At 41.6% G+C, this 24,837-nt stretch overlaps 2 protein-coding genes across 3 annotated transcripts; one reads left to right on the top strand and one right to left on the bottom strand.

Moving 5' to 3' along the window:
• The first annotated feature begins 223 nt into the window (after positions 1–223).
• On the top strand, positions 224–15,999 carry fbxl4 (F-box and leucine-rich repeat protein 4). 2 transcript variants are annotated; one of them, XM_054782652.1, is made up of 9 exons: positions 224–588; positions 1,781–2,415; positions 4,306–4,633; positions 6,595–6,839; positions 7,017–7,230; positions 8,089–8,160; positions 10,065–10,189; positions 10,321–10,508; positions 11,642–15,999. In XM_054782652.1, exons 2-9 carry the CDS (start codon positions 1,919–1,921, stop codon positions 11,803–11,805), a joined length of 1,833 nt encoding a protein of 610 aa, XP_054638627.1. In that variant the 5' UTR covers positions 224–588; positions 1,781–1,918; the 3' UTR covers positions 11,806–15,999. The 2 variants fall into 2 exon arrangements, with proteins under 2 accessions (XP_054638627.1, XP_054638628.1); XM_054782653.1 differs by lacking the exon at positions 10,321–10,508.
• Positions 16,000–20,338: 4,339 nt separating this feature from the next.
• pou3f2b (POU class 3 homeobox 2b) lies at positions 20,339–24,406 on the bottom strand. The gene has a single exon (XM_054781608.1). The coding sequence runs from the start codon at positions 24,330–24,332 to the stop codon at positions 23,190–23,192; it is 1,143 nt and encodes a 380-aa protein (XP_054637583.1). The 5' UTR covers positions 24,333–24,406; the 3' UTR covers positions 20,339–23,189.
• Between the last annotated feature and the right edge of the window lie 431 nt (positions 24,407–24,837).

Genomic DNA, 24,837 nt, shown 5'->3' with positions numbered 1-24,837 from the left:
TTTTTTTACATTCATAATTCATTTTACACAATACACATAATTTGGTAATAAATTAAGACAAAAAAAAAGCTGAGGAGAGAGAGCTGGCTCCTTTTAGTGAGCCCATCCGAAAGAACCAGTTCTATAAACAGAGCCGGAATTTACATCACCACAGTCTACCTTCGTAAATATCAATATAAACTACAACTCCCAGAACCCATTTTCCTCGCTAACCGGAAGTTGATCATTTGTTATGCGGAAATATTGCTGCTCTCATAGCTACCCTGTAGCATTCAGCTTTAAACGGAATGGGTGTTATTCGATTATTTATACAAATATAAATACAAATTACATCGTATTACAGTCCTTACGAAAATGTCGTGCAGTCGCAATTGTGGAAAAGTCATTTTGATACTTCGCAAAATCTTCCATATTTCTTTAAATGATATGTTTAATCAGTGGTTTTTGTTTTGAACTCGACTTATCAAATATGTATTTATGTAAAACTATTTAGCTACACACCATTTCCAATGTATAGATGTATAGGATTTGGATATAATGTCGACTTGGTGTGTATACAGTGTCCCATGTTATGGAAGGCATCACAAGGTAACGTATGGGCTCTGTCGTGGAAGTATTTCTAGTTAGTCATGTTACTTGAATAATGTTACATCCTTCCAAATCCGGAGTCATTTACACTTGTGTGACGTCCTGTCTGCTTGTTTTGCTGTGGTGGCTAACAATGGATGTTTAGAAAGGCGAGCTAACAAGAGTCTGCAAGCTAGCCAGCTAACGCATGCTAACATCAGCTAACACAACTTCACCAAGAGCACCTCAAACGGGAAACCGCTAGCCTCTAAAACTGGTCATGGTCTCTACATGATAAGTATTATACATTTACGATCTGTACACATAGTGTATGTGTGCTAAAAATAATACCAAGCTGCAGTTCTGTTTTATGCAATTTTAAGCACTTTCACTTTGGGTGCTTGATTGGTGAAGGCTATATAACTTGTAAAACGACTACTACCTGTATATAGGAAGTGTCACGGTCTGCGGAAGCTACAGCAATAGTCAGTGATGCAGTCTTCATCGCCTGAGCTAAAAAAAAAGCTGCCATTACTACAAGTGTTGAGGCAATATGACGTGCTGATTATCATGCGCACATGCTAACAACTCAATGCATTGTCTCTCTATGGTAACTTTGTTCGGATGAGCGGAGCAAAACGTATTTATCACTCTGCTTGCTTTTAATTTTTGTATTAACATTAGACATGAAAAAACGCGTTGTAAACTGTCGCTATTATTAATTTTGGAAGTTTGTAAATTTAATGCCACACCTTTTCAGTCATTACAAATGATTGATCGTTGTTTTGTCTTCTTGGTTACACCCATTCATTTCTTTGGAATGCTTCGTCGTTTTACACATCACATGTCACTGGAAAGCTCAGGATGTCCTTGTCATGTACAGCAGGTTCTCTTATGCTTGTCTTTCGGATTTCAAATAAGGCTGTGAAACGCTCCCATACTGAGTACAAAAATGCATTGCTGGGTCTCAGGAGCCTGTATGATAACCATCAGTTTTACATACAAAAAAAAATCAATAGAAATACTTGAAAAGGGCACACCCCTAATACATTGGAAGGGGAAACACTGGACCCTTGTGGTATTGAATTCAGATGCTTTTTAAAATAATAGTCACATTATTTAGATTTGCGTAGTTCAAGCCAAAGCAGGACTGTGATGACGTGTGTATGATGGCAGCTCTCACTCTTCTATATGTTTGTCTCTAACCCTACAGGTCATGCATGCAGCCAGGCCTCTAACCTGCACTTTTTACATCCCAGCCCTTGAGCCAGTGTGCTTCCAGTAGGTGGAGGCTCTTCCTCCTTCCTCCTCCATTCTTCCCCCTCTGCCGCCGACAAGCCCAGAGTTCCCTATGTTCACTCTGTTGAGCATGTTTTACTATATCTGTCTGCGGCGACGCTCCAGGAGCGGGACTCGTGGTGAAGCGCTGACCAGTCGACGAGCCGTGGAGTCTGGTCAACGGGCGATACTGCCAGTCAGCGTGGAGGTGGAGCAGTATGCGAAGGAGGTTTTGGACTTCAGCTCTCATTATGGCAGCGAAAACAGCATGTCATACACTATGTGGAACCTGGCTGGTGTACCCAATGTCTATCCCAGCTCCGGGGACTTTACACAGACTGCTGTGTTCAGGGCTTATGGAACATGGTGGGAACAGTGTGCAAGCGCTCCGCCACGTTTACGGCGCACCCCTAAAGGCTTTTACAGCCAGGATTATATCGAGCTGGGCTTTGAGGAGCCAGTTTACCCTACAGCTGTGGAGGTGCTTGAGACGTATTACCCTGGGGCCATTGTCCAGATTCTGGCCTGCTCACATAACCCCTTTTCCCAGAATCCACCAACGGATGTCAGGTAAACACAACCATCCGATTTGGGAAAACTCCTAGACACTCATCAGACACTATACTTTTTTGTTATCATTGTACAAGAGGCATTTTTAAATAGCGTTGCACATATGTTATGCTTGCAGGAACTCATGACATGATTGTTTTTGCCCCAAAGAAGTGAAATCAATGCTTCTAGCTAGCTAGTAGTGTTTTACGTTTACAGGTGGACGATATAGCCTGTAAACCATATCCAAATATTTTTAGTAAATACCTAAAAAAAAAAAAAAAAAAGATATATGACGATTTAAAAATATGTCCACTTACTGCTCATTTTCTGGAATATGTAACATCACGCATCACAATGTAGAAAAAACAGTTTTATAATAGACTGTGAAATACAAATCAAGGTGTGGAATGGAAAAAAGAAAGCTGCTATAGGTGAATGTTAAGTTTTGGTATATGCATCCAATCTAATTTAATTTAAAACTTTCAGCAGATGCTAAATATAGCCTTTTAAACATACGATAGGCTTTACCTTTAAAGTAATTGCATTTTGGGACTGTGGTATTTTTCTGAAATTAAATGAGTATGAAATATTCACCTCGTGAGAATTGGGTATTTCGAAAGATGAGGAAGTAATAGTTCAGGGGCATGCAAACTTTTTCCACGGAGGGCCGCATATAGAAAACTGGAAGTACGCGGTGAACCACTTTGATATCCTTTAGCATCTTCTTTATTAGACAAGTAAAAGTCAATCTAGAGTAAACACATTTTACAATTTTCTCACATCTTTATTTATTTGCAAATACGAGGAAAACGCTCGCACCGTTAAGCCCTCTAAACTGACGTCATCTTGCCGAGATACTGATGGCATTTTATGGGAAAACTAGTACAAATTAGTTAAATTGATTGATCACACTAGGCTTAAGTCATGCTAAATGTGTGCGTGTTATCTTCTGTTGTCTTTTAATAAGGTATGAATCTATTAAGCAGTGAGACGGCAAGATTTCAATTGCTGCATCATAATCAGCAGTTCCTGGACCTTTACGTGTCGCACAGATATAATAGAAGCTATCAGGGTTGATAGTCCCATCAATCAACTTGTATTAGTATTCCATCCTTTTGTTGAAGCTAAACTAACAATGTGTCATGAGGTATAGTGTCATCCATCACATTCTTTTTCTAGTGTGCACATCATTGGATGAGTCTGCACATGAGGCATGGAACTGTTGAAACTGCAGCTTTGATGGAAAAATGTAAGATGACAACACATGGTACAGATTTTTGAGGCCAAATAAGTAACGGTGTCACACTCCGGGGTTGTATGATTAAAACAAATCAAATACTATGAGGATGTTTTTAAAGGTGGAAGTTTCTTGAACGCACCACTCAACTTTTAAATACAGTGCGACCTTGGTTAGTGTCATTAATTCGTTCCATAAGGTCCGACTCTAATCGAAACGGACGTTAACTGAATACATTTTCCCCCATAAGAGACAATTTAAGTCCAAGTGGTTGATGTGACAGAAAACAGGAAGGTGGTGGTGGTTGATGGTAAAAGTAACCTTAAATGTTCATTCATGCCTTTCATTTGTCATTTATATGCATTTAGAATTGTTTTATGCATTTGCAACTATAAAAACATTTTTTTGTGGTAACATTTTTGAGAGGCAACCGCTGATGACATCATAGACGGGCGACGCAACTTCCATTTCCCCTTGCCATGTTGTTTAGCTAGCTGCTGGAGATTGCATGCAAACCGAAGCAAAATTGTGGCTTAAGTGACCGAAAAACACTCTTACCGGGGTGGACGCTAACCGAGGTTCCACTGTACTGGTAATTACTGGCACAACCAAGTGGATGAATGGTAGATTGGCTACTTAGTGTAACATTGCGTCCACTTTCTCTAACTCAGGTGGGAGGTGTTGTGGTCGGGGGAGCCTGTCAAGGTACTGACACCCCAGGCACGCCAATTTTCACCTAACATCAAGCACATCAATTTCCCTACCAACCTGCTGCGCCTGGAGGTCAATAGCTCCCTGTTGGATTACTATACCGAGCTGGACGCTGTCATCCTACGTGGAGTGAAGGAGAGGCCCATGCTGGCACTCTACAAGATGCCCGTCATCGACATCACTGACCTCAGTGACAGCGAAGAAGACCTGTCCGATGTGGGAGGTCCCTTCAGGCAATGTTCAAACAACAGGACGGGCAACGGCTACTTTGACAAACTGCCCTATGAGGTAAATGATTAACTCAGGAATTGCAATTCATGTTTAATATAGAGTCACTGATAGTTTAATGGTTGACATGGTTTTTGATAGGCATTGTGTTCAGTACCCACTCAGTGATGACGTGAAAAATATTTGATCCCATGCTGATTTTGTAAGGTACCCCTTTGGAAAAGACAAGAACAGTACACTTTTATGGTAGGTTTATTTCAACAGTGAGAGAGAGAGAATGTTTTAAGAAAATAAATAAAAGTTATAAATGATTTTGTATTTGACTGAGTGAAATATGTATTTGATCCTGGAACAAAACATGACTTGGTGGAGAAATCCTTGCTTGCAAGCACAGAGGTCAGACATTTGTTGTACTTGGTCTGTAGTGTTGTGCATATCTGATTTTGGTCGGATTTTGGTCGATTGCTCTTTACAGATACTCGCCAAATTCCTGAAGGTTTCAAGGCTGTCGCTTGGCAACTCAAGTTTCAGATCCCTTTCTTAGAATCAACCTTACCGCACAAGGTGAGATCACTTACAAAATCAGCAAAGGATCAAATAATAATTTCCCCCACTGTGTGTACTGTGTGACTGACTGGTGACCAGTCCAGGGTGTATCCCGCCTTTCACCCAAAGTTAGCTGGGATAGTCTCCAGATCCCTGGAACCAGGATATTCAGTAGAAAATGGATGGCTGTTGAGCACAAATAGATACTTCATATTTCAAAATGATATTTAAATTCCTGGCTATGATTTGGCTATTTCAAAAGTTTTCAGTTTTCTCCCAGAGAAGAAGATGAAGATGAACAGCTCTCATGTTGTAAGTAACCAAAAAGCACCAGGCTCGGCTTTCTTTACATGGCAAGAGCTCCCTGCAAAGTACTTGGAATTTGTCTAAAACTAAAACCTGGCAAAAGCAATAAGACAAGTGAGCCAATCAAATGCTGATTAGGTGCCACTGCCATCTGATGATTTCAAAGTACTGTTCATTCTTTTCCACTTTTGGGACTTAGCAACAAGACGGAACACGGACTTATTGAAGCGTCAGGCATTGATTCACATTTAAATGTTATCTTATTTCAATTTAATTTATTTAAGAAACAAACGTGCATTTGGGGGCTACATGTCCACATTACATTAGCCTACTAATTGAAAATAGACTTTTTAGGACACATCGGCCACAGTAAAAGTGAAACAAAACTACATTTTTTGGCTTTTGTACTTTTGTACCTCCAGTATGCATCAGCTCATCGTATGAGCTGATTTTAGGGTTTTGTTTCTCTATATTAAAATTAAAAAATAAAATATAAAATTACTCTATATTAAAATGTCTATATTCTTATTACATCTCTGCCAGATGTATTATTACTTGTTCTATTTTCTATTGTTTAGAAAAAATATGAATTTGAGAGGAATTTTAATAATATTATTTTTCATTTTTATTCCAGATTTGAGTGGGTTTTGTTTTTTTTAATAGGTGGGGCGCCAACCATATAAGACAACTGCAGTACAGTCACTGACTGAAAATAAAAATATCATAAATTTGATGAATTGCACACACCATATATTATCCATTCTAAAACCATATAATGGCATAAATGCTTGGGTTTTCTTCCTGGTCATGTAACATGCGTGCCTATTGTTGCCGGGCAGAATTCATAGGGCTCAAGCGTAACTAATGTAATTAAAAAGAAAACGATGACAAACTCCAGGACCAGTGAGCAGGAAGTCAGACAGACACTAAGCGAATTACTCCAGTGTAATAACTCGTTTATTGAAACACAGTTTTTCAATGCAACCGTGCTCTGTGTTAAATATAAAATCCATAATAGAAAGAAATAAAAATAGCACCATCTGCTGCGGCATTGTCCCCTCTGCCCTTAGTTGTTGATGCAACTTGTTTGATATTTCTGATATGTTGCCACCCACTTCAACTTTCTTTGTCATCTCTTGTGTTCTCCCTATGCTCCATCTACTGTGTAGCTCATTCAGTTGATACTGAGCCACCTGACCTTGCCAGACCTCTGCCGTCTGGCCCAGAGCTGTAAGCTGCTGCACCAGCACTGTTGTGACCCGCTCCAGTACACCCAGCTGAGTCTGCAGCCCTACTGGGCTAGGCTGAGTGACACCTCCTTGGGACACCTGCAGAGCCGCTGCACACGCCTCCAGAGGCTCAACCTTTCCTGGACGGGCAACCGGGGAGCTCTCACCCTGAATAGCTTCAGCAGGTCAGACTGTCATCCGGCCACAAGTTCTAGAGAAAAGAAATGGCCTTGAAGAATTAGAAAGTTCTGAAAGAAGTACAGCTATAGTCAAAGTGAGATGGTACTTTTCATTTGTGAAAACGCAGATTGGCAAACATGCCTGTCCTGTTTACTCCGTCCTTATTCATCCTTTGTCCTCAGTTTCATGAAGGTCTGTGGGCTGAGCCTGATGTCCCTGGAACTGTCTTGCTGCCACTTCCTGACTGAGGCCTGTTTGGAGGTCATCTCCCAGACTTGTCCAGGGCTACAGGAGATTAATCTGGCCTCCTGCGATCGCCTCAATCCGCAGGCCTTCACACACATTTCAAAACTTACGCGCCTCCGCCGGCTGGTGCTTTACCGTACCAAGATCGAGGTAGGTGGAGCTAACACAATCCAGGTGACTTTTCACCTGCACAAATACTTTATATCAGTGCCTGAGTTGTTTTGGATTCCAACGTGGATGTTGCCTAATTACCTCATATGGAAATTGTACCTATAACCTCATGTCTGCACTTAGACGTCACTGTATATGTTATCCAGTTATTCATATGTTCCAGTTTTAGCAGGTGGCCCAGCTCACGGCCTTTAGTTTATAGAGGAATAGCTCTAGGAATGATTCAACCAAGCCATTCCTTGTTTGTTTTGCTTGCTTTTTTATAAAGTCTTCAAGGGCAAAAAAAGGAGGCAGTGTGAGGCTGTCAATCAATAGATAGCTCGCTCATTAATTAAAGATGCCAAAGACGGAGTTAAGCATGTGTACGTATTCTAACATTTTCAGTGCTGAAGAACATGTGCTACTAACTGACATCACTCGACCTTTTTTTCCTTTGCTTTATCGTCAGGCTTTTGGTTTTAAATGACATTTACTGTTTTTTTCATGATTACTTCCTACTGTTATTGCCGTACCGTCATTTTTAACATCCCACCATGCTCACAAATATATTTTCGTGTCTGGGCACACATATTTATCTTCTAATGTGTAGTGTTTTTCTTTTTTACACTTTAGGATGAGCACCTGTGAGCTTTATTTATGGCTTTATTTATTTATTTATAGTTTATCAGAAGTGATGGAATCATATTTCAAAAATATGTCTGGAGGGGTTCTCCAAGTACAACCACGACAAAACTATATTACGTGTACAGTTTTTGCGTATATTCTATATTTTTATTTTTATATAAAACTGTAACTTGAATAACTAGTACAGCTTGTCTTTGTCTTTGTATTCTGCAGCAAACAGCTATTCTTAGCATCCTGACTTTCTGCATTGAGTTGAAACACCTCAACCTCGGGAGCTGTGTGAGGGTGAGAATCTACTTATACTATACAGATGCATGGTGACGGGAAGCAGCTCTTCCAAAAATACAAGATCTTATAAAATGCTTGATGTGCTCGGTTAGTGGTTGGATGAGTAGACCAGTTGCCACTGTCCAATGAAATTGTTTTTATTTTTTAGAGGACAATTATTTTTTGTGTCCTGTTGATTTGCAAATTGGGAAAATGAATCATCAGGTTCAGTGTTATAGCTGACACCTATAAGTTAAGTGTGGTCTTTGGATCTGTTCACAAGCTCTCCCACCTAGACTAGCATCCCAGTCGGTGCCAGACAAGGAAAAACAGCTCCGTTATGCTGCCCCCACCATGCTTCAATGTGGGTACGGTGTAGTTGTGCTGTGCAGGGTTGTTGTGTGCCAAAATACTTTTTGAAATGATGTCTGACAAGTTCACCCTCGGTTTAATGAAATCAGAACACTGAATTTATTCAGCCCCCCCACACACACCCTCCCATCTTGCCCGATGATATCACAATGCGGACGGGAGTAATCCAAAAATGTGTTTTATCACATGCAGTGCACAGCAGTGCACATTTGCCAGACATTCTTGCAGTTCATTTAAGGATGCTACTTTTTGGCAGCTTCCCTGACCAGTTTGAATCAGTTTTAAGGGACGTCCAGTTCTTGTTGTTATCATTGCTGTGCCATTTTCTTTCTGCACGCACTGAAGGTAGTCTGCACTGTGGACCATTTTTAGCCCAAAGCCTTCAAAATGATTAAATCCTGTTAGTGTTTGTATCCTCTTTGTGGACCTTTTGTTTTTATTGTCAAATGTAATCTAGGTAAATTATTCATTCTGAGCTGCTTACTACTACTACTTAACAACTAAATGCTAGTGCATGTGTTTTTCACTGTTTTGATGATACAATTTGGAAGGCCTTTTTTGAAGAAAAAGATCAAGGATAATCATTTTCCCTCACTCTGACATGGGTCACTGAGGTCCACCCTCAGGGCTCAATGGTGACCGCCAGGTGGCCGGGATTGCTAGAGCTGGGGCCCAGGCCGTCACAGCCCGAAAAGGCACGTGTTATGTTGTTTATGCCTATGTACATAAAAGCTTTTCAGAGTACTGCCAATTTTGTGGTCCTTGTATGGAGTGTGTGAAAGTGTCCCTGCTGTGACTTCTTCCTGCTCTGAGATTTTTAATGCTTTTGGATTAAAACAGAATATTAGTAAACTTGCTTTACAGTGCTTTACAAAAAAGAAAAGGAAAATCACACCATAAAACATAAAATCATTCTAAAATAATTACATAAAATTCCATAAAAACGCAGGAGATAACTCCCTGAGCTTCAATAGTAGAGCCACAGCTCCCCCATTTCGGGAAAAGCCAACTGAGGTGGCTCTAGCATCTGGTTAGGATGTTTCCCTGGTCAGGTGTTCTGTGCAGGACGAGGCCCCAGGAAAGATGTGTTGGAGTTCCCTGGAAGAGCTAGACCTGTGGCTGGGGAGAGCGAAGTCTAGACCGCCTTAGCCTGCTTAGGCTGCTGCCCCTGTCCTCTTCAGCCCGGGCAAGGGGACGAAGATGGATGAATACATTTTTGACCAGACCAGACCATATAGCATCATACTGTATAATGAGCTTAGTAAAAATTGTGCATCTTGTATCACAGCCTGAGAGCAAATATTCTCTGCTGGTACCTTTTGCCTCTCAGTAACATGCAAAGACACACAAATGTCATTTGCCCTTTGATGTAGAACACCTTAACATAGATACTGTACAGGTATATCCACTCGTTGCTGCTTTGGGGATTTTAAGACAGTCTGAGACATTTGCCAAAGGGGAGCAGATCAAGCATTAAGTTTTAAGTCTGTAGTTCCTCTTGAGCTGCACATGCAGGTGATGTAACAAACCCTTGTTTCAATTATCTGCAGATCGAAGATTATGATGTTTTAGCAAGCATGCTGGCTGCTCGGTGCCGCTCACTCTGTTCGCTGGACCTTTGGCGATGCAGAAACCTGACAGATCGAGGCCTCAATGAGCTTGTCTCTGGCTGCAGGTAAGTCAAAAGCAGCTATGACCACTACAAGACGAGCTTACTTGATGTTGGTTAGTCTTTGCTTGATGTGAGCGATGTTTGGAGTCACGCCAACTACACAGCACATTTTTGTTTGGTCTGTGGCAACTCAGAATGTTAGAAGAGCTGGACCTGGGCTGGTGTCCCACACTGCAGAGCAGCACTGGATGTTTCCAGCAACTTGCTCGCAGCCTGCCACGCCTACGCAAACTCTTCCTGACTGCCAATCGCACAGTCTGTGACTCAGACATAGAGGAGTTGGCCACCAGCTGCCCCTTGCTACAGCATGTTGACATACTGGGTAAGCTGTTTCCTTACAGATTACGTAAGCAACATACCTGGCATGGGTGACAACAGTTTTTCATTGATTAAATACTTAATGTGCTGCGATACCAGCACAGTTGAGCAGTGGTGTGCTTCATGGTCAGGAGATCAGAGTATGAACATCGCTGCTTGGTTTGCATGTTGCTTGCATCGTTTCCTTAATCCCAAAAACAGGCATTATTAGGCTAATTGGAAACTCTAAATGTCCATATTTGTAAATGTGAGTGTGAATGGCTGTCCAAATGTGCACTGTGATGCACTGGTGACCAGTACAGAGTGTAGCCCGCCTCTCGCCCGAAGTTGGCAGGGATAAGCTCCAACTTACCCGCAACCCTAATGAACACACAGTATAGAAAAGGGATGGATGGGCTGCAATATCCCAACTGACAGCTGTCACAGATTCACCTCATGAACTCACCTTTCAACACAAGCTTAAAATGAAGTTAACCACTGTCATTAGTTAAATTATAAAAAAAGCACTGTAGTTTAACTTGCTTAACAAATACCAACGTGTGTTGTCATGCCAAAGTCGCATTGCTTTGAATGTGAGTCTGCCTACTTCACACAAGTTTTTCTCTTTCCATGCTGCTTTTCTCTGAACAGACCTTGTTGAGATGCTTCCTTATTTTGGAAGATGTGCTGGAAAAAAAGATTCAAAAAGCAAAGCATGCGCAAAGTTCATCTTTTGATGTTTGTTGAACCGAGGTCTTGGGAATTATGCTGATGTCGCACATGGCGCTGTGCGTGGTGGTGGCATGACTTTTGTGCTCCTTTCAGAGGTGTCATTTTTGCAAATAATATTAGTTGAATTGTGCAACCACGAGGCATTTTATTGGAGAGATTCCAGTGTACTTTGGGTGAATGAAATGTGTTTTCTGAAGAAAATTTTCAGGGAAAAAAAAAAAAAGACGGAAAATCAGCAAATTTGCTGGGCCGTGACTGCTGAATCTCAAATGTGCGGGCAACATCTGTACACTTCTCGTAAAAACTTTTGTCATTTGGTTTATCATTCAGATTTGTGTTCATTCTCCTGAATAGTGTAGTTTTAATTTGCTCTATAATGTGGATAATATAATCTTGCATCCCTGTTGTGGCATGTCTATCGGGCAGGTACAAGGCTTGTGAGTGCTGCCTCATTGAAGAAACTCCTCCAGTCGTGTCCACAGCTTCTCCTCCTGGATGTTTCCTTCTGCTCCCAGATAGACACTCGGGTCATCCAAGAGCTCTCAAGCCACTTCCCCAGTGTAGCCATCAAGAGGAGTTTCACACACTGACCCCAGCATGGTCTTATTACTGCAGAAGAAGCAAACTGAGGCACAGCAGACGTTGGAGAGATGCCTCTGGATCACAGGATGTTCTATTAGTGGTCCCTAGGTAAGGCCGTTTAACTGGGTGAGAAACCTCTTTGAACTGGAATGCAACAGGACGAAAAAAAAAAAAAAAACAACCACAGACTCGCATCTGAAATGTGAGACTTAATTTATTATTTTGGGGCACATTAAAATCAGGGCTATTGCAGTGATGCAATTGCATCTCCCTGAAATAGGAGTCACGACTTATGAATAGGCCAGCAACACAGGGCTGACAAATATGACTTATTTATAAAATGATGCTTCACTGGCAGATAGCCACTTTGGTAAAAAAAAAAAAAAAAAAAAGTAGGGACAAACGTGAAAATCAATCTTTGTTACAAACTGCAGGGAAAGCATTAGCAGGACGTTTCATGAGCAACGATCAGGTACAGCTTTGGTCAGTGCCTTCTCAGATTGACCATTAGACTTTTAAAGTTGTCGTACACGCCGTCTTCATGCTTGTCATATATTCGTTTAATTTTGAATGTTAATGTGAAGGAAGGCCTTATACCACACAGTCAACACACGAAGTTGCTCTTTTTATATCACATAGTGCGTCATCTCCCCTAATGTACAATGTATTTGTGCCTTATATTCTTTACTATATTACAGTATAGTGCTCTGTATTTTGTTTCATTGTAGAGAAATGTGCCCCTCAACCAAAGTGATGTGGAGATACTGGTCCTATTCGTCACGACCTTCTACTTTATATGCCACATTCTATGTGTAGCAGTGTCAGTTATTATGTAAACTATTTATTTCTATTTCTTTGCAAGGGTTTTATTTGAATGTAAATATGTGTTTTATTATCTGCTGAAAGGCTATTTAATTTGGGGGAATACAGGGCTTGATAAGAGTTACTATAAAGGACAAAGACCCAACTAATGATATTATTGGCAGGCAGTCCTATCCATCGCATTATGACAACATCAAAAACACACAGTTCTCCTTATGGATAGTTGATGTTGAGGGAGAAGACTTCCATATACAGTGGTGTGGAAAAAGTCTCCGCCCCCTTCTTGATTTTTTTTTTTTGCATGTTTGTCACACGTTAATGTCTCAGGTCAGGCCACCATTAGCAGCAACAACTGCATTCAAGCGTTTGTGATAACTTGCAATGAGTCTCTTACAGTGCTGTGGAGGAATTTTGGCCCACTCATCTTTGCAGAATTGAAATTCAGCTCCATTGGAGGGTTTTCGAGCATCAACGGGCTTTTTAAGGTCATGCCACAGCATCTCAGGATTCCGGTCAGGACTTTGACAAGGCTACTTCAAAGTCTTGATTTAGTTTTTCTTCAGCCATTCAGAGGGTGGACTTGCTGGTGTGTTTTGGATCCTTTGTCCTGCTGCAGAACCCAAGTTTGTTTCAGCTTGAGGTCACAAACAGACGGCCAGACATTCTCCTTCAGAATTCACGGTTCCATTTATTACAGCAAGTCTTCCAGGTCCCAAAGAAGCAAAATAGCGCCAGACCATCACACTACCACCACCATATTCTACTTTTTCTGAAATGGGGTGTTACTTTTACGACAGATGTAATGGGACTCACACCTTCCAAAAAAATTCAACTTTTGTCTTGTCAGACCACAGAGTATTTTCCCAAAGGTCTTAGGGTTCATCAAGATGTTTTTTGGCAAAATTGAGGCGAGCCTTAATGTTCTTTTTGTTCAGCAGTGGTTTTCGTCTTGGAACTCTGCCATGCAGGCCGTTTTTGCCCCGTGTCTTTCTTATAGTGGAGTCATGAACACTGACCTTAACTGAGGCAAGTGAGGCCTGCAGTTCTTTGGATGTCCTTGTGGGGTCTTTTGTGACCTCTTGGATAAGTCGTCGCTGCGCTCTTGCGGTCATTTTGGATGGGAAGGTTCACCACTGTTCCAGGTTTTCACCATTTGTGGATAATGGCTCTCATTGTGGTTCGCTGGAGTCCCAAAGCTTTAGAAATAACTTTATAACCTTTTCCAAACTGATAGATCTCAAATTACTTTCTTTCTGGTGAGTCAACAGGGTTGTATGTTTGGATTTTTTTTCTCCCTTAATAATAAAATGTTTCATTTAAAAACTGCATTTTGTGTTCAGTTGCGTTGTCATTGACTAATATTTAAATTTGTTTGATGATCTGAAACATTTAAGTGTGACAAACATGCAAACAAGAAACCAGGAAGGGGACAAACACCTTTTCACACCGCTGTACTTCCTACAGTTCTTGGGCTGTTTTGGATTTGTTTGCAATATTTCTTTACAATTACAGGTTTTGTGGAAAATCCTTACATGGGCTGGGTCTTCTAAATTTCATGCATCATTTTCCAGTGTTAAGGCTTAAGAGTTCATCTTAACTCAAGTTCACGTAAGCCAACATATTTGCTCTATCTCTTTATGTTGTATTTGACATACAATGTATGCACCACACTGTTGCTACGAGGCAGTGGTTTTTAATAGATCATCTCAACACGAGAACGCAGAACATGTTAATCATACGTAAAGCTTGACTATGACATGTTGAGTTAAGGTACTCTGTTCTATTTATATTGAACAACACTGTTGTACTGGTGAACTCTAACTTTTGCTCATCATGTAGCAGCCATTCGCAACCTTTTACTATGACCTGCACCCCTGGAAAACTTGAGTAATATTTCATTTGAAGATGAAAAAGATGCATTTAATCTAAATTTGAGTTTAAAAAAAATGCATTCAGTGCGTTTATTGGAAATTTAAAAGAATCCAAACCATTTCTTTTGTTTGAAATGTTATCTTGCAGTCCCCGTTAAGAACCCCTGATATACAGTTTATAGTTAGTTTGACCATTGCATTATATCTGTGCAGTATTTCAACAACCAGCCCCACCCCCTCCGGGATTTGTCATTCATTTCTTTTCTCATTGGTCGGGCATGCATTGAAGCGCCCTCCCTCCCCATGCTGCAAGTTGATGGCTGTGTTGTGTGAGAAGATTGTTCCTCTGTTCGCATGAAAGTGAGTGCTTCACTTGAACCAGATTTGAAATAAAATCAATGTGTGTGATGTGCATCTCCTTTGATTATGATCTAGCTTGTCTTCCTATGAGGACATGGGTGTTATTTCTTTGCCATTCTCAGGCTCCTTAAGTTGAGTCATGTGGGGGAACACACAGGGTCATCTACTGACTCCACAACAGCGAGTGCAGCCATTAGTCAGGATGACGGACTGAAAATTAATAGCGGAATGATCGGTTTTGACTAAGGCCTCTGCCGTTTTGCAGTCTATTAAAACCACAGGGAGAAGTGACATGAGCTTGTCTCCTTAACTGCCTTTTAATGAATTGTTTGTGCCTGGATTAATGATGTATATTGTGGCCTTGTAATGTGCCCTAATGACAGAGAATGAGGCGGCCTCGGCTGGAGTATTCATTTAGGCTGCCTCCCCAATGATTATTTCTCAGCCAGTGCTCAGTGTGACGATGCAAATAGGATTCACGGATCTCCTGATGATACCGCTGTATTTTAATTACGTTCACTGGATTGCTGTCTTTGCATCTTTCACCCAAAATCACCCGGGATAGGCTCGCACTTCCATGTGACCGTGAACAGCGCCTTGACAAAGATGCAACACACCTTCCTTTGTGGCCATGTTGACATGATGGTGTACTAAATCACCTGTTCCAGCATTTTCAAACGTTTTGTTTTCAGCTTTAAGACAGTGCGTTTAACTGCTCAACAATATTCAAGTCGGCTGTGGTGTTGCTAATGCTTCGCTGGTACGAAAAGGATCAACAAAAAATGTACATACTTTGGAAAAGGGCAAACTATGTTTTGTATTCTGACAAAACAAGAAAAAAATGAACGTCTTTGCATTGTGATACCTCTTCCTGCATCTCACTTTCTACCACAACTGCTCTCATCATCAAATTCCTTCCCAATATCTCCCTCCACCAATACCTGGATTGTTGTCGGTGCCGAATCATACCTGTGCATTTGAAAATGAGGGGAATTCTGGTCGAGAATTTCCCCCAGCACAACTACCTTCCGCACCACCCGTCCGCTACTGAGGTGCACCCATGTTGTTTTACTGCCGTGCTTTTATTTTGAAGGCCTGACTCTACCGGATACAGGACATGTTACGCCGATGTTGCAGAGAAAACCCAAATTTGTGCTGCTCCAGCAGAACCGCGAGGGTTTTTTTTAAACCCCTGGGATTCCCAACCACTGTGCTGCAGAGCACTAGAAGTGATCCAATTTCATTCAATTGGTCCAAATGATATATCTTTCTTCATCTAGGAATGTCAGTGATCTACAGTCACATTTTGTGGCGTCACAGCGTTTCAAAAATATATAAATTGATAAATAATGCTGTTTTGTGGTTGAATACGGCCTATTAGTAAAAAAAAAAAAAGTGCATATTTAAGCAAATTTTATGTGTTTTTGGCCTAAATTAAGCATTTTCAAGCATAAAAATGGCTAAATGAACTAAAATACAAGTATAAGACTTTCAGATCGTGATGCTATGTAGTATTCAACACGGGTCACTAGGTGTCAGTCATGTTGCTGTAATGTTTGGTGAGACATACAAACATCAGAGTTGTCTGTTGAGCAACCCGCTTTTTTTGCTGGTTTGAATTATCTCAACAGGCACAGTAAGAATAACATGATAATCTTAATAATAATCATAATAATAACTCAACTCTGAACCACCGACGTCACTTCCTGTCCTCCACACGTTTGGAACACATTTATTGCAACACACACATGTTACTTTTGTGTTAAATGACCTATTTACTCTTATTACGTCTACTGCATTGGGTAATACGAGTGTAAAGGTGACTACCAGTGGTGGAACCATTCATTGGGGGGGCCTGAATTGATACCTGAATTGTCTAGATGGCCAGTGGGTGGCCAGAGGGGGACCAGGGGTGGCTACGGCCAACACTGGCCACCCTGTAGTTTCACCACTGCTTGTGGACCTTCTATTAGAGTAATTAATAGCTGAGCAGTGTACCGAGGACATGTTTTCAATGCCTGGTTTCTGGATTCTGCTCACCATCATGGCGGCCAAACCCATGTAGGGCATAATACGGAAGTGGGTGCTGATCGGCACCCCTGTTTTTACTCTAGACTCCTTGGTTTACACTCCCACTCATGCTGCTACAGAGATAAGAACAGATTTATGTGCTCAATCACGCTTCGGAATTGAAGTCAAAGTCAATATAGTGAGAAAACTTGACCGGAAGCCACCAAAGTAATCATGGAAAACTTACCTACCACCTGCGGTTCATGCAAGACGTGGTTTTACTGACAGCTCCTCCGCAAAATAGGCAGCTCTCGTCTGCTCTCCCATGGAAAGTTGTGTGTTGCAGTGAAATGTGTCCAAGCGGAAACGGTGGTTAGGCTGAACTAATGTTCTGCACCACAAAGCTTCGTTTGTCAAAATTGTCCCCCAGCCGTAGGGGTGGCCACGACGTAGCTCCGCCACCGGTGACTACAGGGGTGTTATTTCATGTCTAGAGGCCACTAATAATGTTAAAAACCATCTTTAGAAGGTTGTAAACAGATTTTGTATGCTCTAACTACGAAAATATTTGATTTATAAATAAGGACACCTACTTTGTGGAAATTCACTTATCACTATCATCACTTTTAACCGCGGTAAACAAGGAATTGCTGTTTAGTGACGGGCAGACTGATGAAATGCTCTTCCACCAGACAGCAGAAGGTACGTCATTAACCGGTGTATCCACCTGTTGCCATTCAAGCAACAGTACAAGCCACGGCACGCTTGCTGGTGTGTCGTGATATTTCTTCAATGTGTAATATCTACCTGGGCTCAGTAAATTGGCAAACACGGCAGTGCGTTGTTTATGGACAGTTCTGACCGGAGCGTCCAGATGTTGCAGTGCAAATCCAAAGACTAAGTTGTTTTTACCTTCATCTTCATCAATTCCATTGTGGTCAACCGGTGTGAATTTTATCCTCGGGTTATCAGTTTACAAAGACTCTCTCATCTGACAACAAGGCATTAATCCCTAAAGACATGATGCTTTTCTGACTATTATTTGTCAAGTTTAGAAAGCTCTCTGTTGAGCACCCGTATGGTCAAATACTCTGATTACTGATGATATGACGATCTTAAATGTGACTTCTGTGGCGTCTCACTAGCAGCCAAGACGGTGCGTCTGAATCTGATTATTTTTGCATTGTTTTGGAACAAAATGACAATGTCACCACGGAGGTAGAGACAGTCATCTTAACGCTGTAGTCCACTGGTAGGCTTACGTGGCAGGCAGGCTGCGGTGTGGCTTCCAACATGCACAATGTGAAGATGTGTGTTTGCTGCACAGGTAGATGGACTTGCAGTACCATCATGCTTTGGTGCTGTGGACATTTGCCGTCCACAGCTTGTTTTTAGTGGGCCACTACGCATTCTAATTTGATAAATTAATCGAAAAAAAATGAAATGTTGATAATACACTTTGTCATTGGTATGTCGTCGGTCTTGGCGTATCTCCATGGGTGCGTTTTAGGCTTATCCACTGTGCAACAATGTATCACGATGTCTCTGTCTGATTCTGAACCCTTTTCTGCTCCAGTTGTTGTGGTTGGGACTTTTCTGTGTTCCACTCAGACTAACATTTATGCACATTTTACACTTCTACACTTTACACTGCTACGTAAAACCTTTAACATTTAAAGGGGCATTTAAAAACATTTTCCGTGTTCTTTTTTTATTTTTTACCACACCAAAATACTTATTACATGCTACTTTTCGTATTACCGTCCCAACGTTATGTATGGAAATCCGTTCCCTATCCACCCTTGTTTTCTTTTTTTAAAGCCTATTTTGTTGCGTTTTCTGCTTCCTTCAAACTTATTTAGCGTTTGGTTTGTTTTCTTTATTTTTGTCAAGCTGCCGCAACTCGCTTGATACCCTCAGTCGCCCTCATCGGAAGCCGCTCCTTCCACTTTGGTATCACACCAAATGTGCCAAATGGAATAAAGACGTTGCTTGACATGATATTTGAACGTCACTGCAGTGTTCGTCACTGTGGATGTTTTGTTTGGCTGACACCATTTTATTTATTTACAATTTGTCCGGACTGCTCTGATTTGATTAGTTTAACTTGACCAGTGTCCGAAGGGGGTGGGGGGGTCGGAACATCGGCGCCTCCAAAGACGGCCTTGCCGAGAGATGAGCGTGTCGAGCAATTATAGCCTGAATAATAACGCACTGATGGGGTGACACGTTTCGCTCCACCGATCAGCAAAGTTCATACGAAGTTCTAATTAAACGCTAACTCGTTTACAAATGAACGCGCTCACGCATTGGTGTGCTTAAGTGCGGCGAGCGTAATTAGCTGCAGAGCGAGATGGAAGAACAACAATGTCAAACGGTGGATGTACACAACGTTCCTCCTCACATGAGAAGCAACTCAACTTTTACAGTAGAGACTGGAATTACTCTATTTTTTGGGGGGGAAAACCACATACAGTTTCACCTCAGGATGTGAAAAAGTGTGCACTCTAAGTAAATTCAACTTTGACCTTTTTGGTAGGTTCCCTATCTGTTATAACCAGCAGTGTGATAAGACAAGAAGAAGAAAGGGGATGACGTATCACAGAATGTTAGCGTGCAATTCAGCATCAAAAGTTTTGCTTGAGGCTGCAGCCATTGTTATTATTATTATTTTTTTAATCAGAAGTGATTAAATTACGTCTGAAATGAAACGATAAGACATCTGGGGTATGTTTCTGTAAATAATCAAACCTTTAAAGTCAGAAAACCAACAGCCCTGTCGCATTGACAGGGGCCTTTGTTTTGACTTTTTCTTCTAAAACCTGCCTTTAGTCCCTATTTTGAACAGCAATTTCTTTGTAATGAGTCGAAGGAAAATCAATCTCCAGTTCAATTCCAGTGTGCCGGGAACTCCTGATGCTGCACAACCGAAGCTGGCGTTAATTTCATTTTACACTCGTGCTTGTCTTACCTTGACTCGTCGTAATGTCTTTTGGCACAAGGCGACTATTCCGTTTGATCCGAGCGCGTGCCAACACGTAACACGTTTACGGTGAGCTGGAGCCGAGAGAAGCAAGCAGCAAAGTGGCGGGGAGGGGGGGAAGAAGCGGGAACCAAAAAAATGTCTGACACGTGCCTCCAATGATCGTCGCAGTCTTTTGGATGAGCATGCGTTCACCTTTTGTGGAAGACTTTTTTTTTTTTTTAATGAACACCGGCTGGCCTTCGGTTTTTAGAACCTCCACAGTCGTCACGTAGTAAAACAGGCTGTCATACATTCATATATTAGATTAGAAATAAATATTTGGGGGGGATTTTAATGACTTTACTCGCTAATTGAAATTAAAACAGAAAATGTAATTCATATCAAATGTATATATTTTTCCTTTTTAGTGAATTTTAAATCCCTTGTATAAAGTGTCCCATAATCATTTAGCTGCATTTGTATATAACTATTATAAAAGTTCACTTTCCTAAAACCTGAATACAATTTGGTGCCCACAAAACGTGAAAAAAACAATATATTTTTTAATGATATTATCGTTTTTTTTTAATATTCTAATTCAGGCAGTATTTCAGCATCGTTTGGCAGTAGTGCCTTTCACATCTACAAAGTATGTTTCATCACATGACACAATTGGTGAAGTGACGTTGAAATGAACTGCCTGCTCCTTCAAGAACGCTCCCACCTGTGGCCACTAGATGGCACTAAAGCACCGACTATACGTGCACTGTGTTTGCCGCCCATGGAAGTCTAATGGGAAATTTCACCGCAATAAAAAGCGAGGTGTAATTAATATGACGCACTATTAATTGCATCTACACAAGAGTGTACCTTTTGCATAACAGGGGACCACATAGTCGACTTCCCATACACACACACACACACACATATATATGTATATATATAAATATAGTACGCCTATATATGTATACCACTGTGTTTTCATAGCATATAGCATTTACGTAGCTCTTCAATTGGGGGACATTACTTTTGAAAGACACCATTAAAACTAAAACAACTAAATAAAAATAAATGCGTATTTAAAGTTTTTACAGGCAACCATACTTGACGTCATTTTGCTTCATAAGACCATTAAACACTATTCAGTTTTTAATTATGTGTGACGATAATATGGAAGCTACATTTAGGCACCTCAGGCGATCTATTATGTCAATTGTGTTGACTACAGCAATAAAATAACCCCGTGACAACCATTAAAACAGGAGTGCATGTTTGAAAATATTAATATAATAACCTTTTAGTTATTATTATTATTATTATTATTCGGTCAGTAGGACTACTATTGTGCGTAAATTCATTCATTCAAGTAACCAAACACTTTTAAAGGTATATCTTAAGCCCCAAATCACTCATTTGTACATTTGGTTTCTGTAAGTTACGTCCAAACATGTCATTGTTAGTTGCAGTTTACTTGCAAAAGGGTCGTTAAATCTGCACTTTCTGGTGAGGCCATGTGAGAAACTTGCGTGTTTTAAAAGCAACCTGGCGCACAAATAAAAAACAAAACAAAACACCTTTGGTATCCAAGGCGAGCTGTCTTTGGACTTAAAAACACATTTAGTCTCAACGTTGGAAAAAAAGCTGTTTAATAGCAACCCCATCATTGAAAAATGTGCAATTCTTTTGTTCATATATCAAGTGATGAATCACCTACAGGCATTTCCTACCTCTGTTTTATAAACCCTGCTTCATCCAGGGAATATAACGCCATTTAAAATAGATGTCAACTAAACAACCAGAAAATCCAACGTAAAACACTGCTGGGCGCTTGCACATCCCACAACTTCAACTTGCAGATAATTTGGAGTTGCATGAATTGATTAAAGCTACTGCAGGGGGAAATGTTGTTTTCTAAAGGGGGGAATGAATTCCACACCTTTTTTTTAAAACAGGTACTCAAAAATGCTGGAATTGTTTGCATAAAAGAAGAGGCCATCGATGGAATTGAAAAAAAAATTAGATACATTTAGCTGTCGTGGCATTTAAATGTAAACATATTTGTGCAACAGAACAGGAATGGTCCCCTTTTGTGTCACCTCCAAAAGCCACTGCATGATAAATGAAAAACACAAATAGAATATTAAATAATGACGAAAAGCGAAACACTGACAAGGGGGAAGAAAATGGCTGAAACGAACGCGATATGCAAACGAACTCACAAGCAATAATAATTTTTGATCCAATGCTGCATGTTTGGAATTTTCCTAATAACTGCTCGAGAACAAATGAGACATTTTAACGTCATCCTTGAACGTTTTATAGTTTAATATTTGGGGCTTAAGAGGTCAGAACGCTAATATCTGTTAATGTAAAAATAAAACGGGTTAATTTTCATTGAATTCACAATTTTATGTGACAAATCCGGCCAAACAAAACGCCTACGAAAATGTAAACCGTTTCAGTGAATTTACATGACGTAAAGAAACAGTAATAATAATGAATCGTAGAGAATGCACCCGCAAATGCGCAATATACTTCCGGAATCAAACTGAACCTTAAATAACAACACAGATACAAGACAGCAGGGAGATTATGAAGGATTTTTAACAAAAAAAACAAACAAAAAACAATCTGGAATATTCATTCAAAAAGTGCCCCAGTGGAAAAAAAAAAATGGAACCATGACTTTTAAAGTTATACAATATTTACAAAAGTGGATCAAAAAATGTCCTGGTGACATAAATCCTTACAGATATTAAACCCATCCTGCATGTTAGTGCCAAAAAGATAATAATAATAATAATAATAATAATAATAATAATAATAATAATAATAATAATAATAGTAATAATGTTTTTGGTGGACCTAATCATCAATATATTCATTTCACTCCTGCTAATAATGACAATATTTGTTTTCTTCATGGAATCTTCAACCTCAGCTGTCTGAGAATAAATAAGAGCAATAAAATGAATGCAAAGCTGACAGAGTGGACTCTTTAGTTGCCCCCCCCACCAGCAGACAATCAACCAGCAAGCATCTCTGCAGACCTACAAAAGGAATATGCATATATATATATATATATATATATATATAAAGTATATATATATATATATATATATGGACGCCATCCTGCTGTTTTTTTTGTGTGTGTTGCAAACAACAACATCCTCCATGTGTTGTTTCCTTGACACAATAGTGTCTGCACCTTGGACTCACAGTGCTGGGCTGGTCTCCTCAGAACACAACATGTTCCTTTAGAAGAAGGTGCTTTCCTCCTCACTGCAGTCTATGATACATAAAACAGCCACTATTAAGTGATTTGTATAAATAAAGACCAAAAATGTGGTGCACGTCCAAGGGTTCATTGAACCGGGGTCTGGACCCCATGGTGGGGCGGCGTGTCCCCATACACGTCCTCGCTCCCCGGCAGAGCCCCTCCGGGAGGCGTCATGCGTTTCTCCTTCTGTCTCCTGTTACAAAACCAAACCCTCACCACTTCTTTCTCCAGGTGCAGACTGTCTGCCAGGGTGATTATTTCCGAAGCTGCAGGTTTTGGGCACTTCAAAAAATGGCTCTCCAAGGCCCCCTTGACGCTCACCTCGATCGAGGTCCGTTTTTTCCGTTTCCTCCCTTGTGCAGCGATTTTGTCCAGGCTGGTAGGGCTGCCCGAGGTGGAGTCAGCCTCCTCCAGCCACTTGTTCAACAGAGGCTTCAGCTTGCACATGTTTTTGAAGCTGAGCTGCAGGGCCTCAAACCTGCATATGGTGGTTTGGGAGAAGACATTCCCGTACAAGGTCCCCAGGGCGAGTCCCACGTCCGCCTGCGTGAAGCCGAGCTTGATCCTCCTCTGCTTGAACTGCTTGGCGAACTGCTCCAAGTCGTCCGAGGTCGGCGTGTCCTCGTCCGAGTGGTCGTGGTGGTTCTGCGGTCGGTGCTGGTGCTGATGCTGGGACGGCGGGTGGCTGTGCTCGCTCAGGTGCGGACTGTGGTGGTCCTCGTGAGGGTCTCTTAGGTTGTGGTGGTGCAGCCCCTGGCCGCTGCCCGGAATCAGCCCGTTGACGCTGAAGCTCGGCTGGGAGTAGAGCAAGCTCTGGCCGTTGGTGGTCGCCATGCTCGGGATGTGCGCCGACGGCGCTGTGGTGGTCCTCCACGCCCGCGCGTCGTGGTGGTTTTGGTGGACCAGGTGGGACGGCCGCGACTGGTGTTGCAGGTTGCTGCTGGAGTTGTGCATGTCGTCCCGGGCGCTCTGCACGGCGGGTTTGATGTCCTGGTCCGCGCCGAGCGGGCTGGTGGACCAAGGGGCTGCCTCGCCGTGGGACAGCGCTGTAATCCACTGGTGTGCATGGCTCAGTGCGTGGCTGTTGCTCTGCAGCGGGTAGTCGCTCTGCAACAGGCTCTGCGCGTCCCGGTACGCCGCGGCTTGCTGCATGGTGCCGGGCTCCGAGTGCACGATGGATGCGCTGGAGGTGAGGATGCTGTAGTGGTTAGACGCTGCGGTCGCCATGACGCTCGGAGCCGGACTGGTAGCTCTTATTCAAAGAAACTCGCATTTGACAGATCATCTCCTGCCGACAGGCGGCTCCCAGGCGCTTTGCCAAGCGAGCGCTGAAGCGCACCTGGATTCGGCTCCGCCTTGCGCGCTCATTGGACAAGGGGGAGTGATGGACGTGGTTGCTCGGGGCGACGGCGAGCTGATTGGCTGTGGGGGTTTTCTCTCTTTGTTGATTGGGGTGCTAGTGGAGGCTGAGAGGAAAGGAGTGCTGGAGTGCGGCATGGAGGGACACAGCGGCGGCTTCAGCAGTGCAACTGTAAGATAGTTGATTTATTTGCATGATCACGTATGTCATGCCTGAAAATGTTCTGTTGAGTAGAAGAACACACGACATATTTGTATTGATTAATGCTACCAATTGTTGGAACGTGCATATTCATGAAATTAAATTTCCTTATAAAACGTACGTGAGACATCCTGATTTATTTTATCGTTAATTGCAGCTTTGGAGCTAGCA

The sequence above is a fragment of the Dunckerocampus dactyliophorus genome, chromosome 7, assembly GCF_027744805.1.
Source record: "Dunckerocampus dactyliophorus isolate RoL2022-P2 chromosome 7, RoL_Ddac_1.1, whole genome shotgun sequence".
NCBI classification, from domain to species: Eukaryota; Metazoa; Chordata; class Actinopteri; order Syngnathiformes; family Syngnathidae; genus Dunckerocampus; species Dunckerocampus dactyliophorus.
The sequence above is the reverse complement of the archived record's forward strand: the minus strand, read 5'-3'. Positions and strand labels throughout refer to the sequence as shown.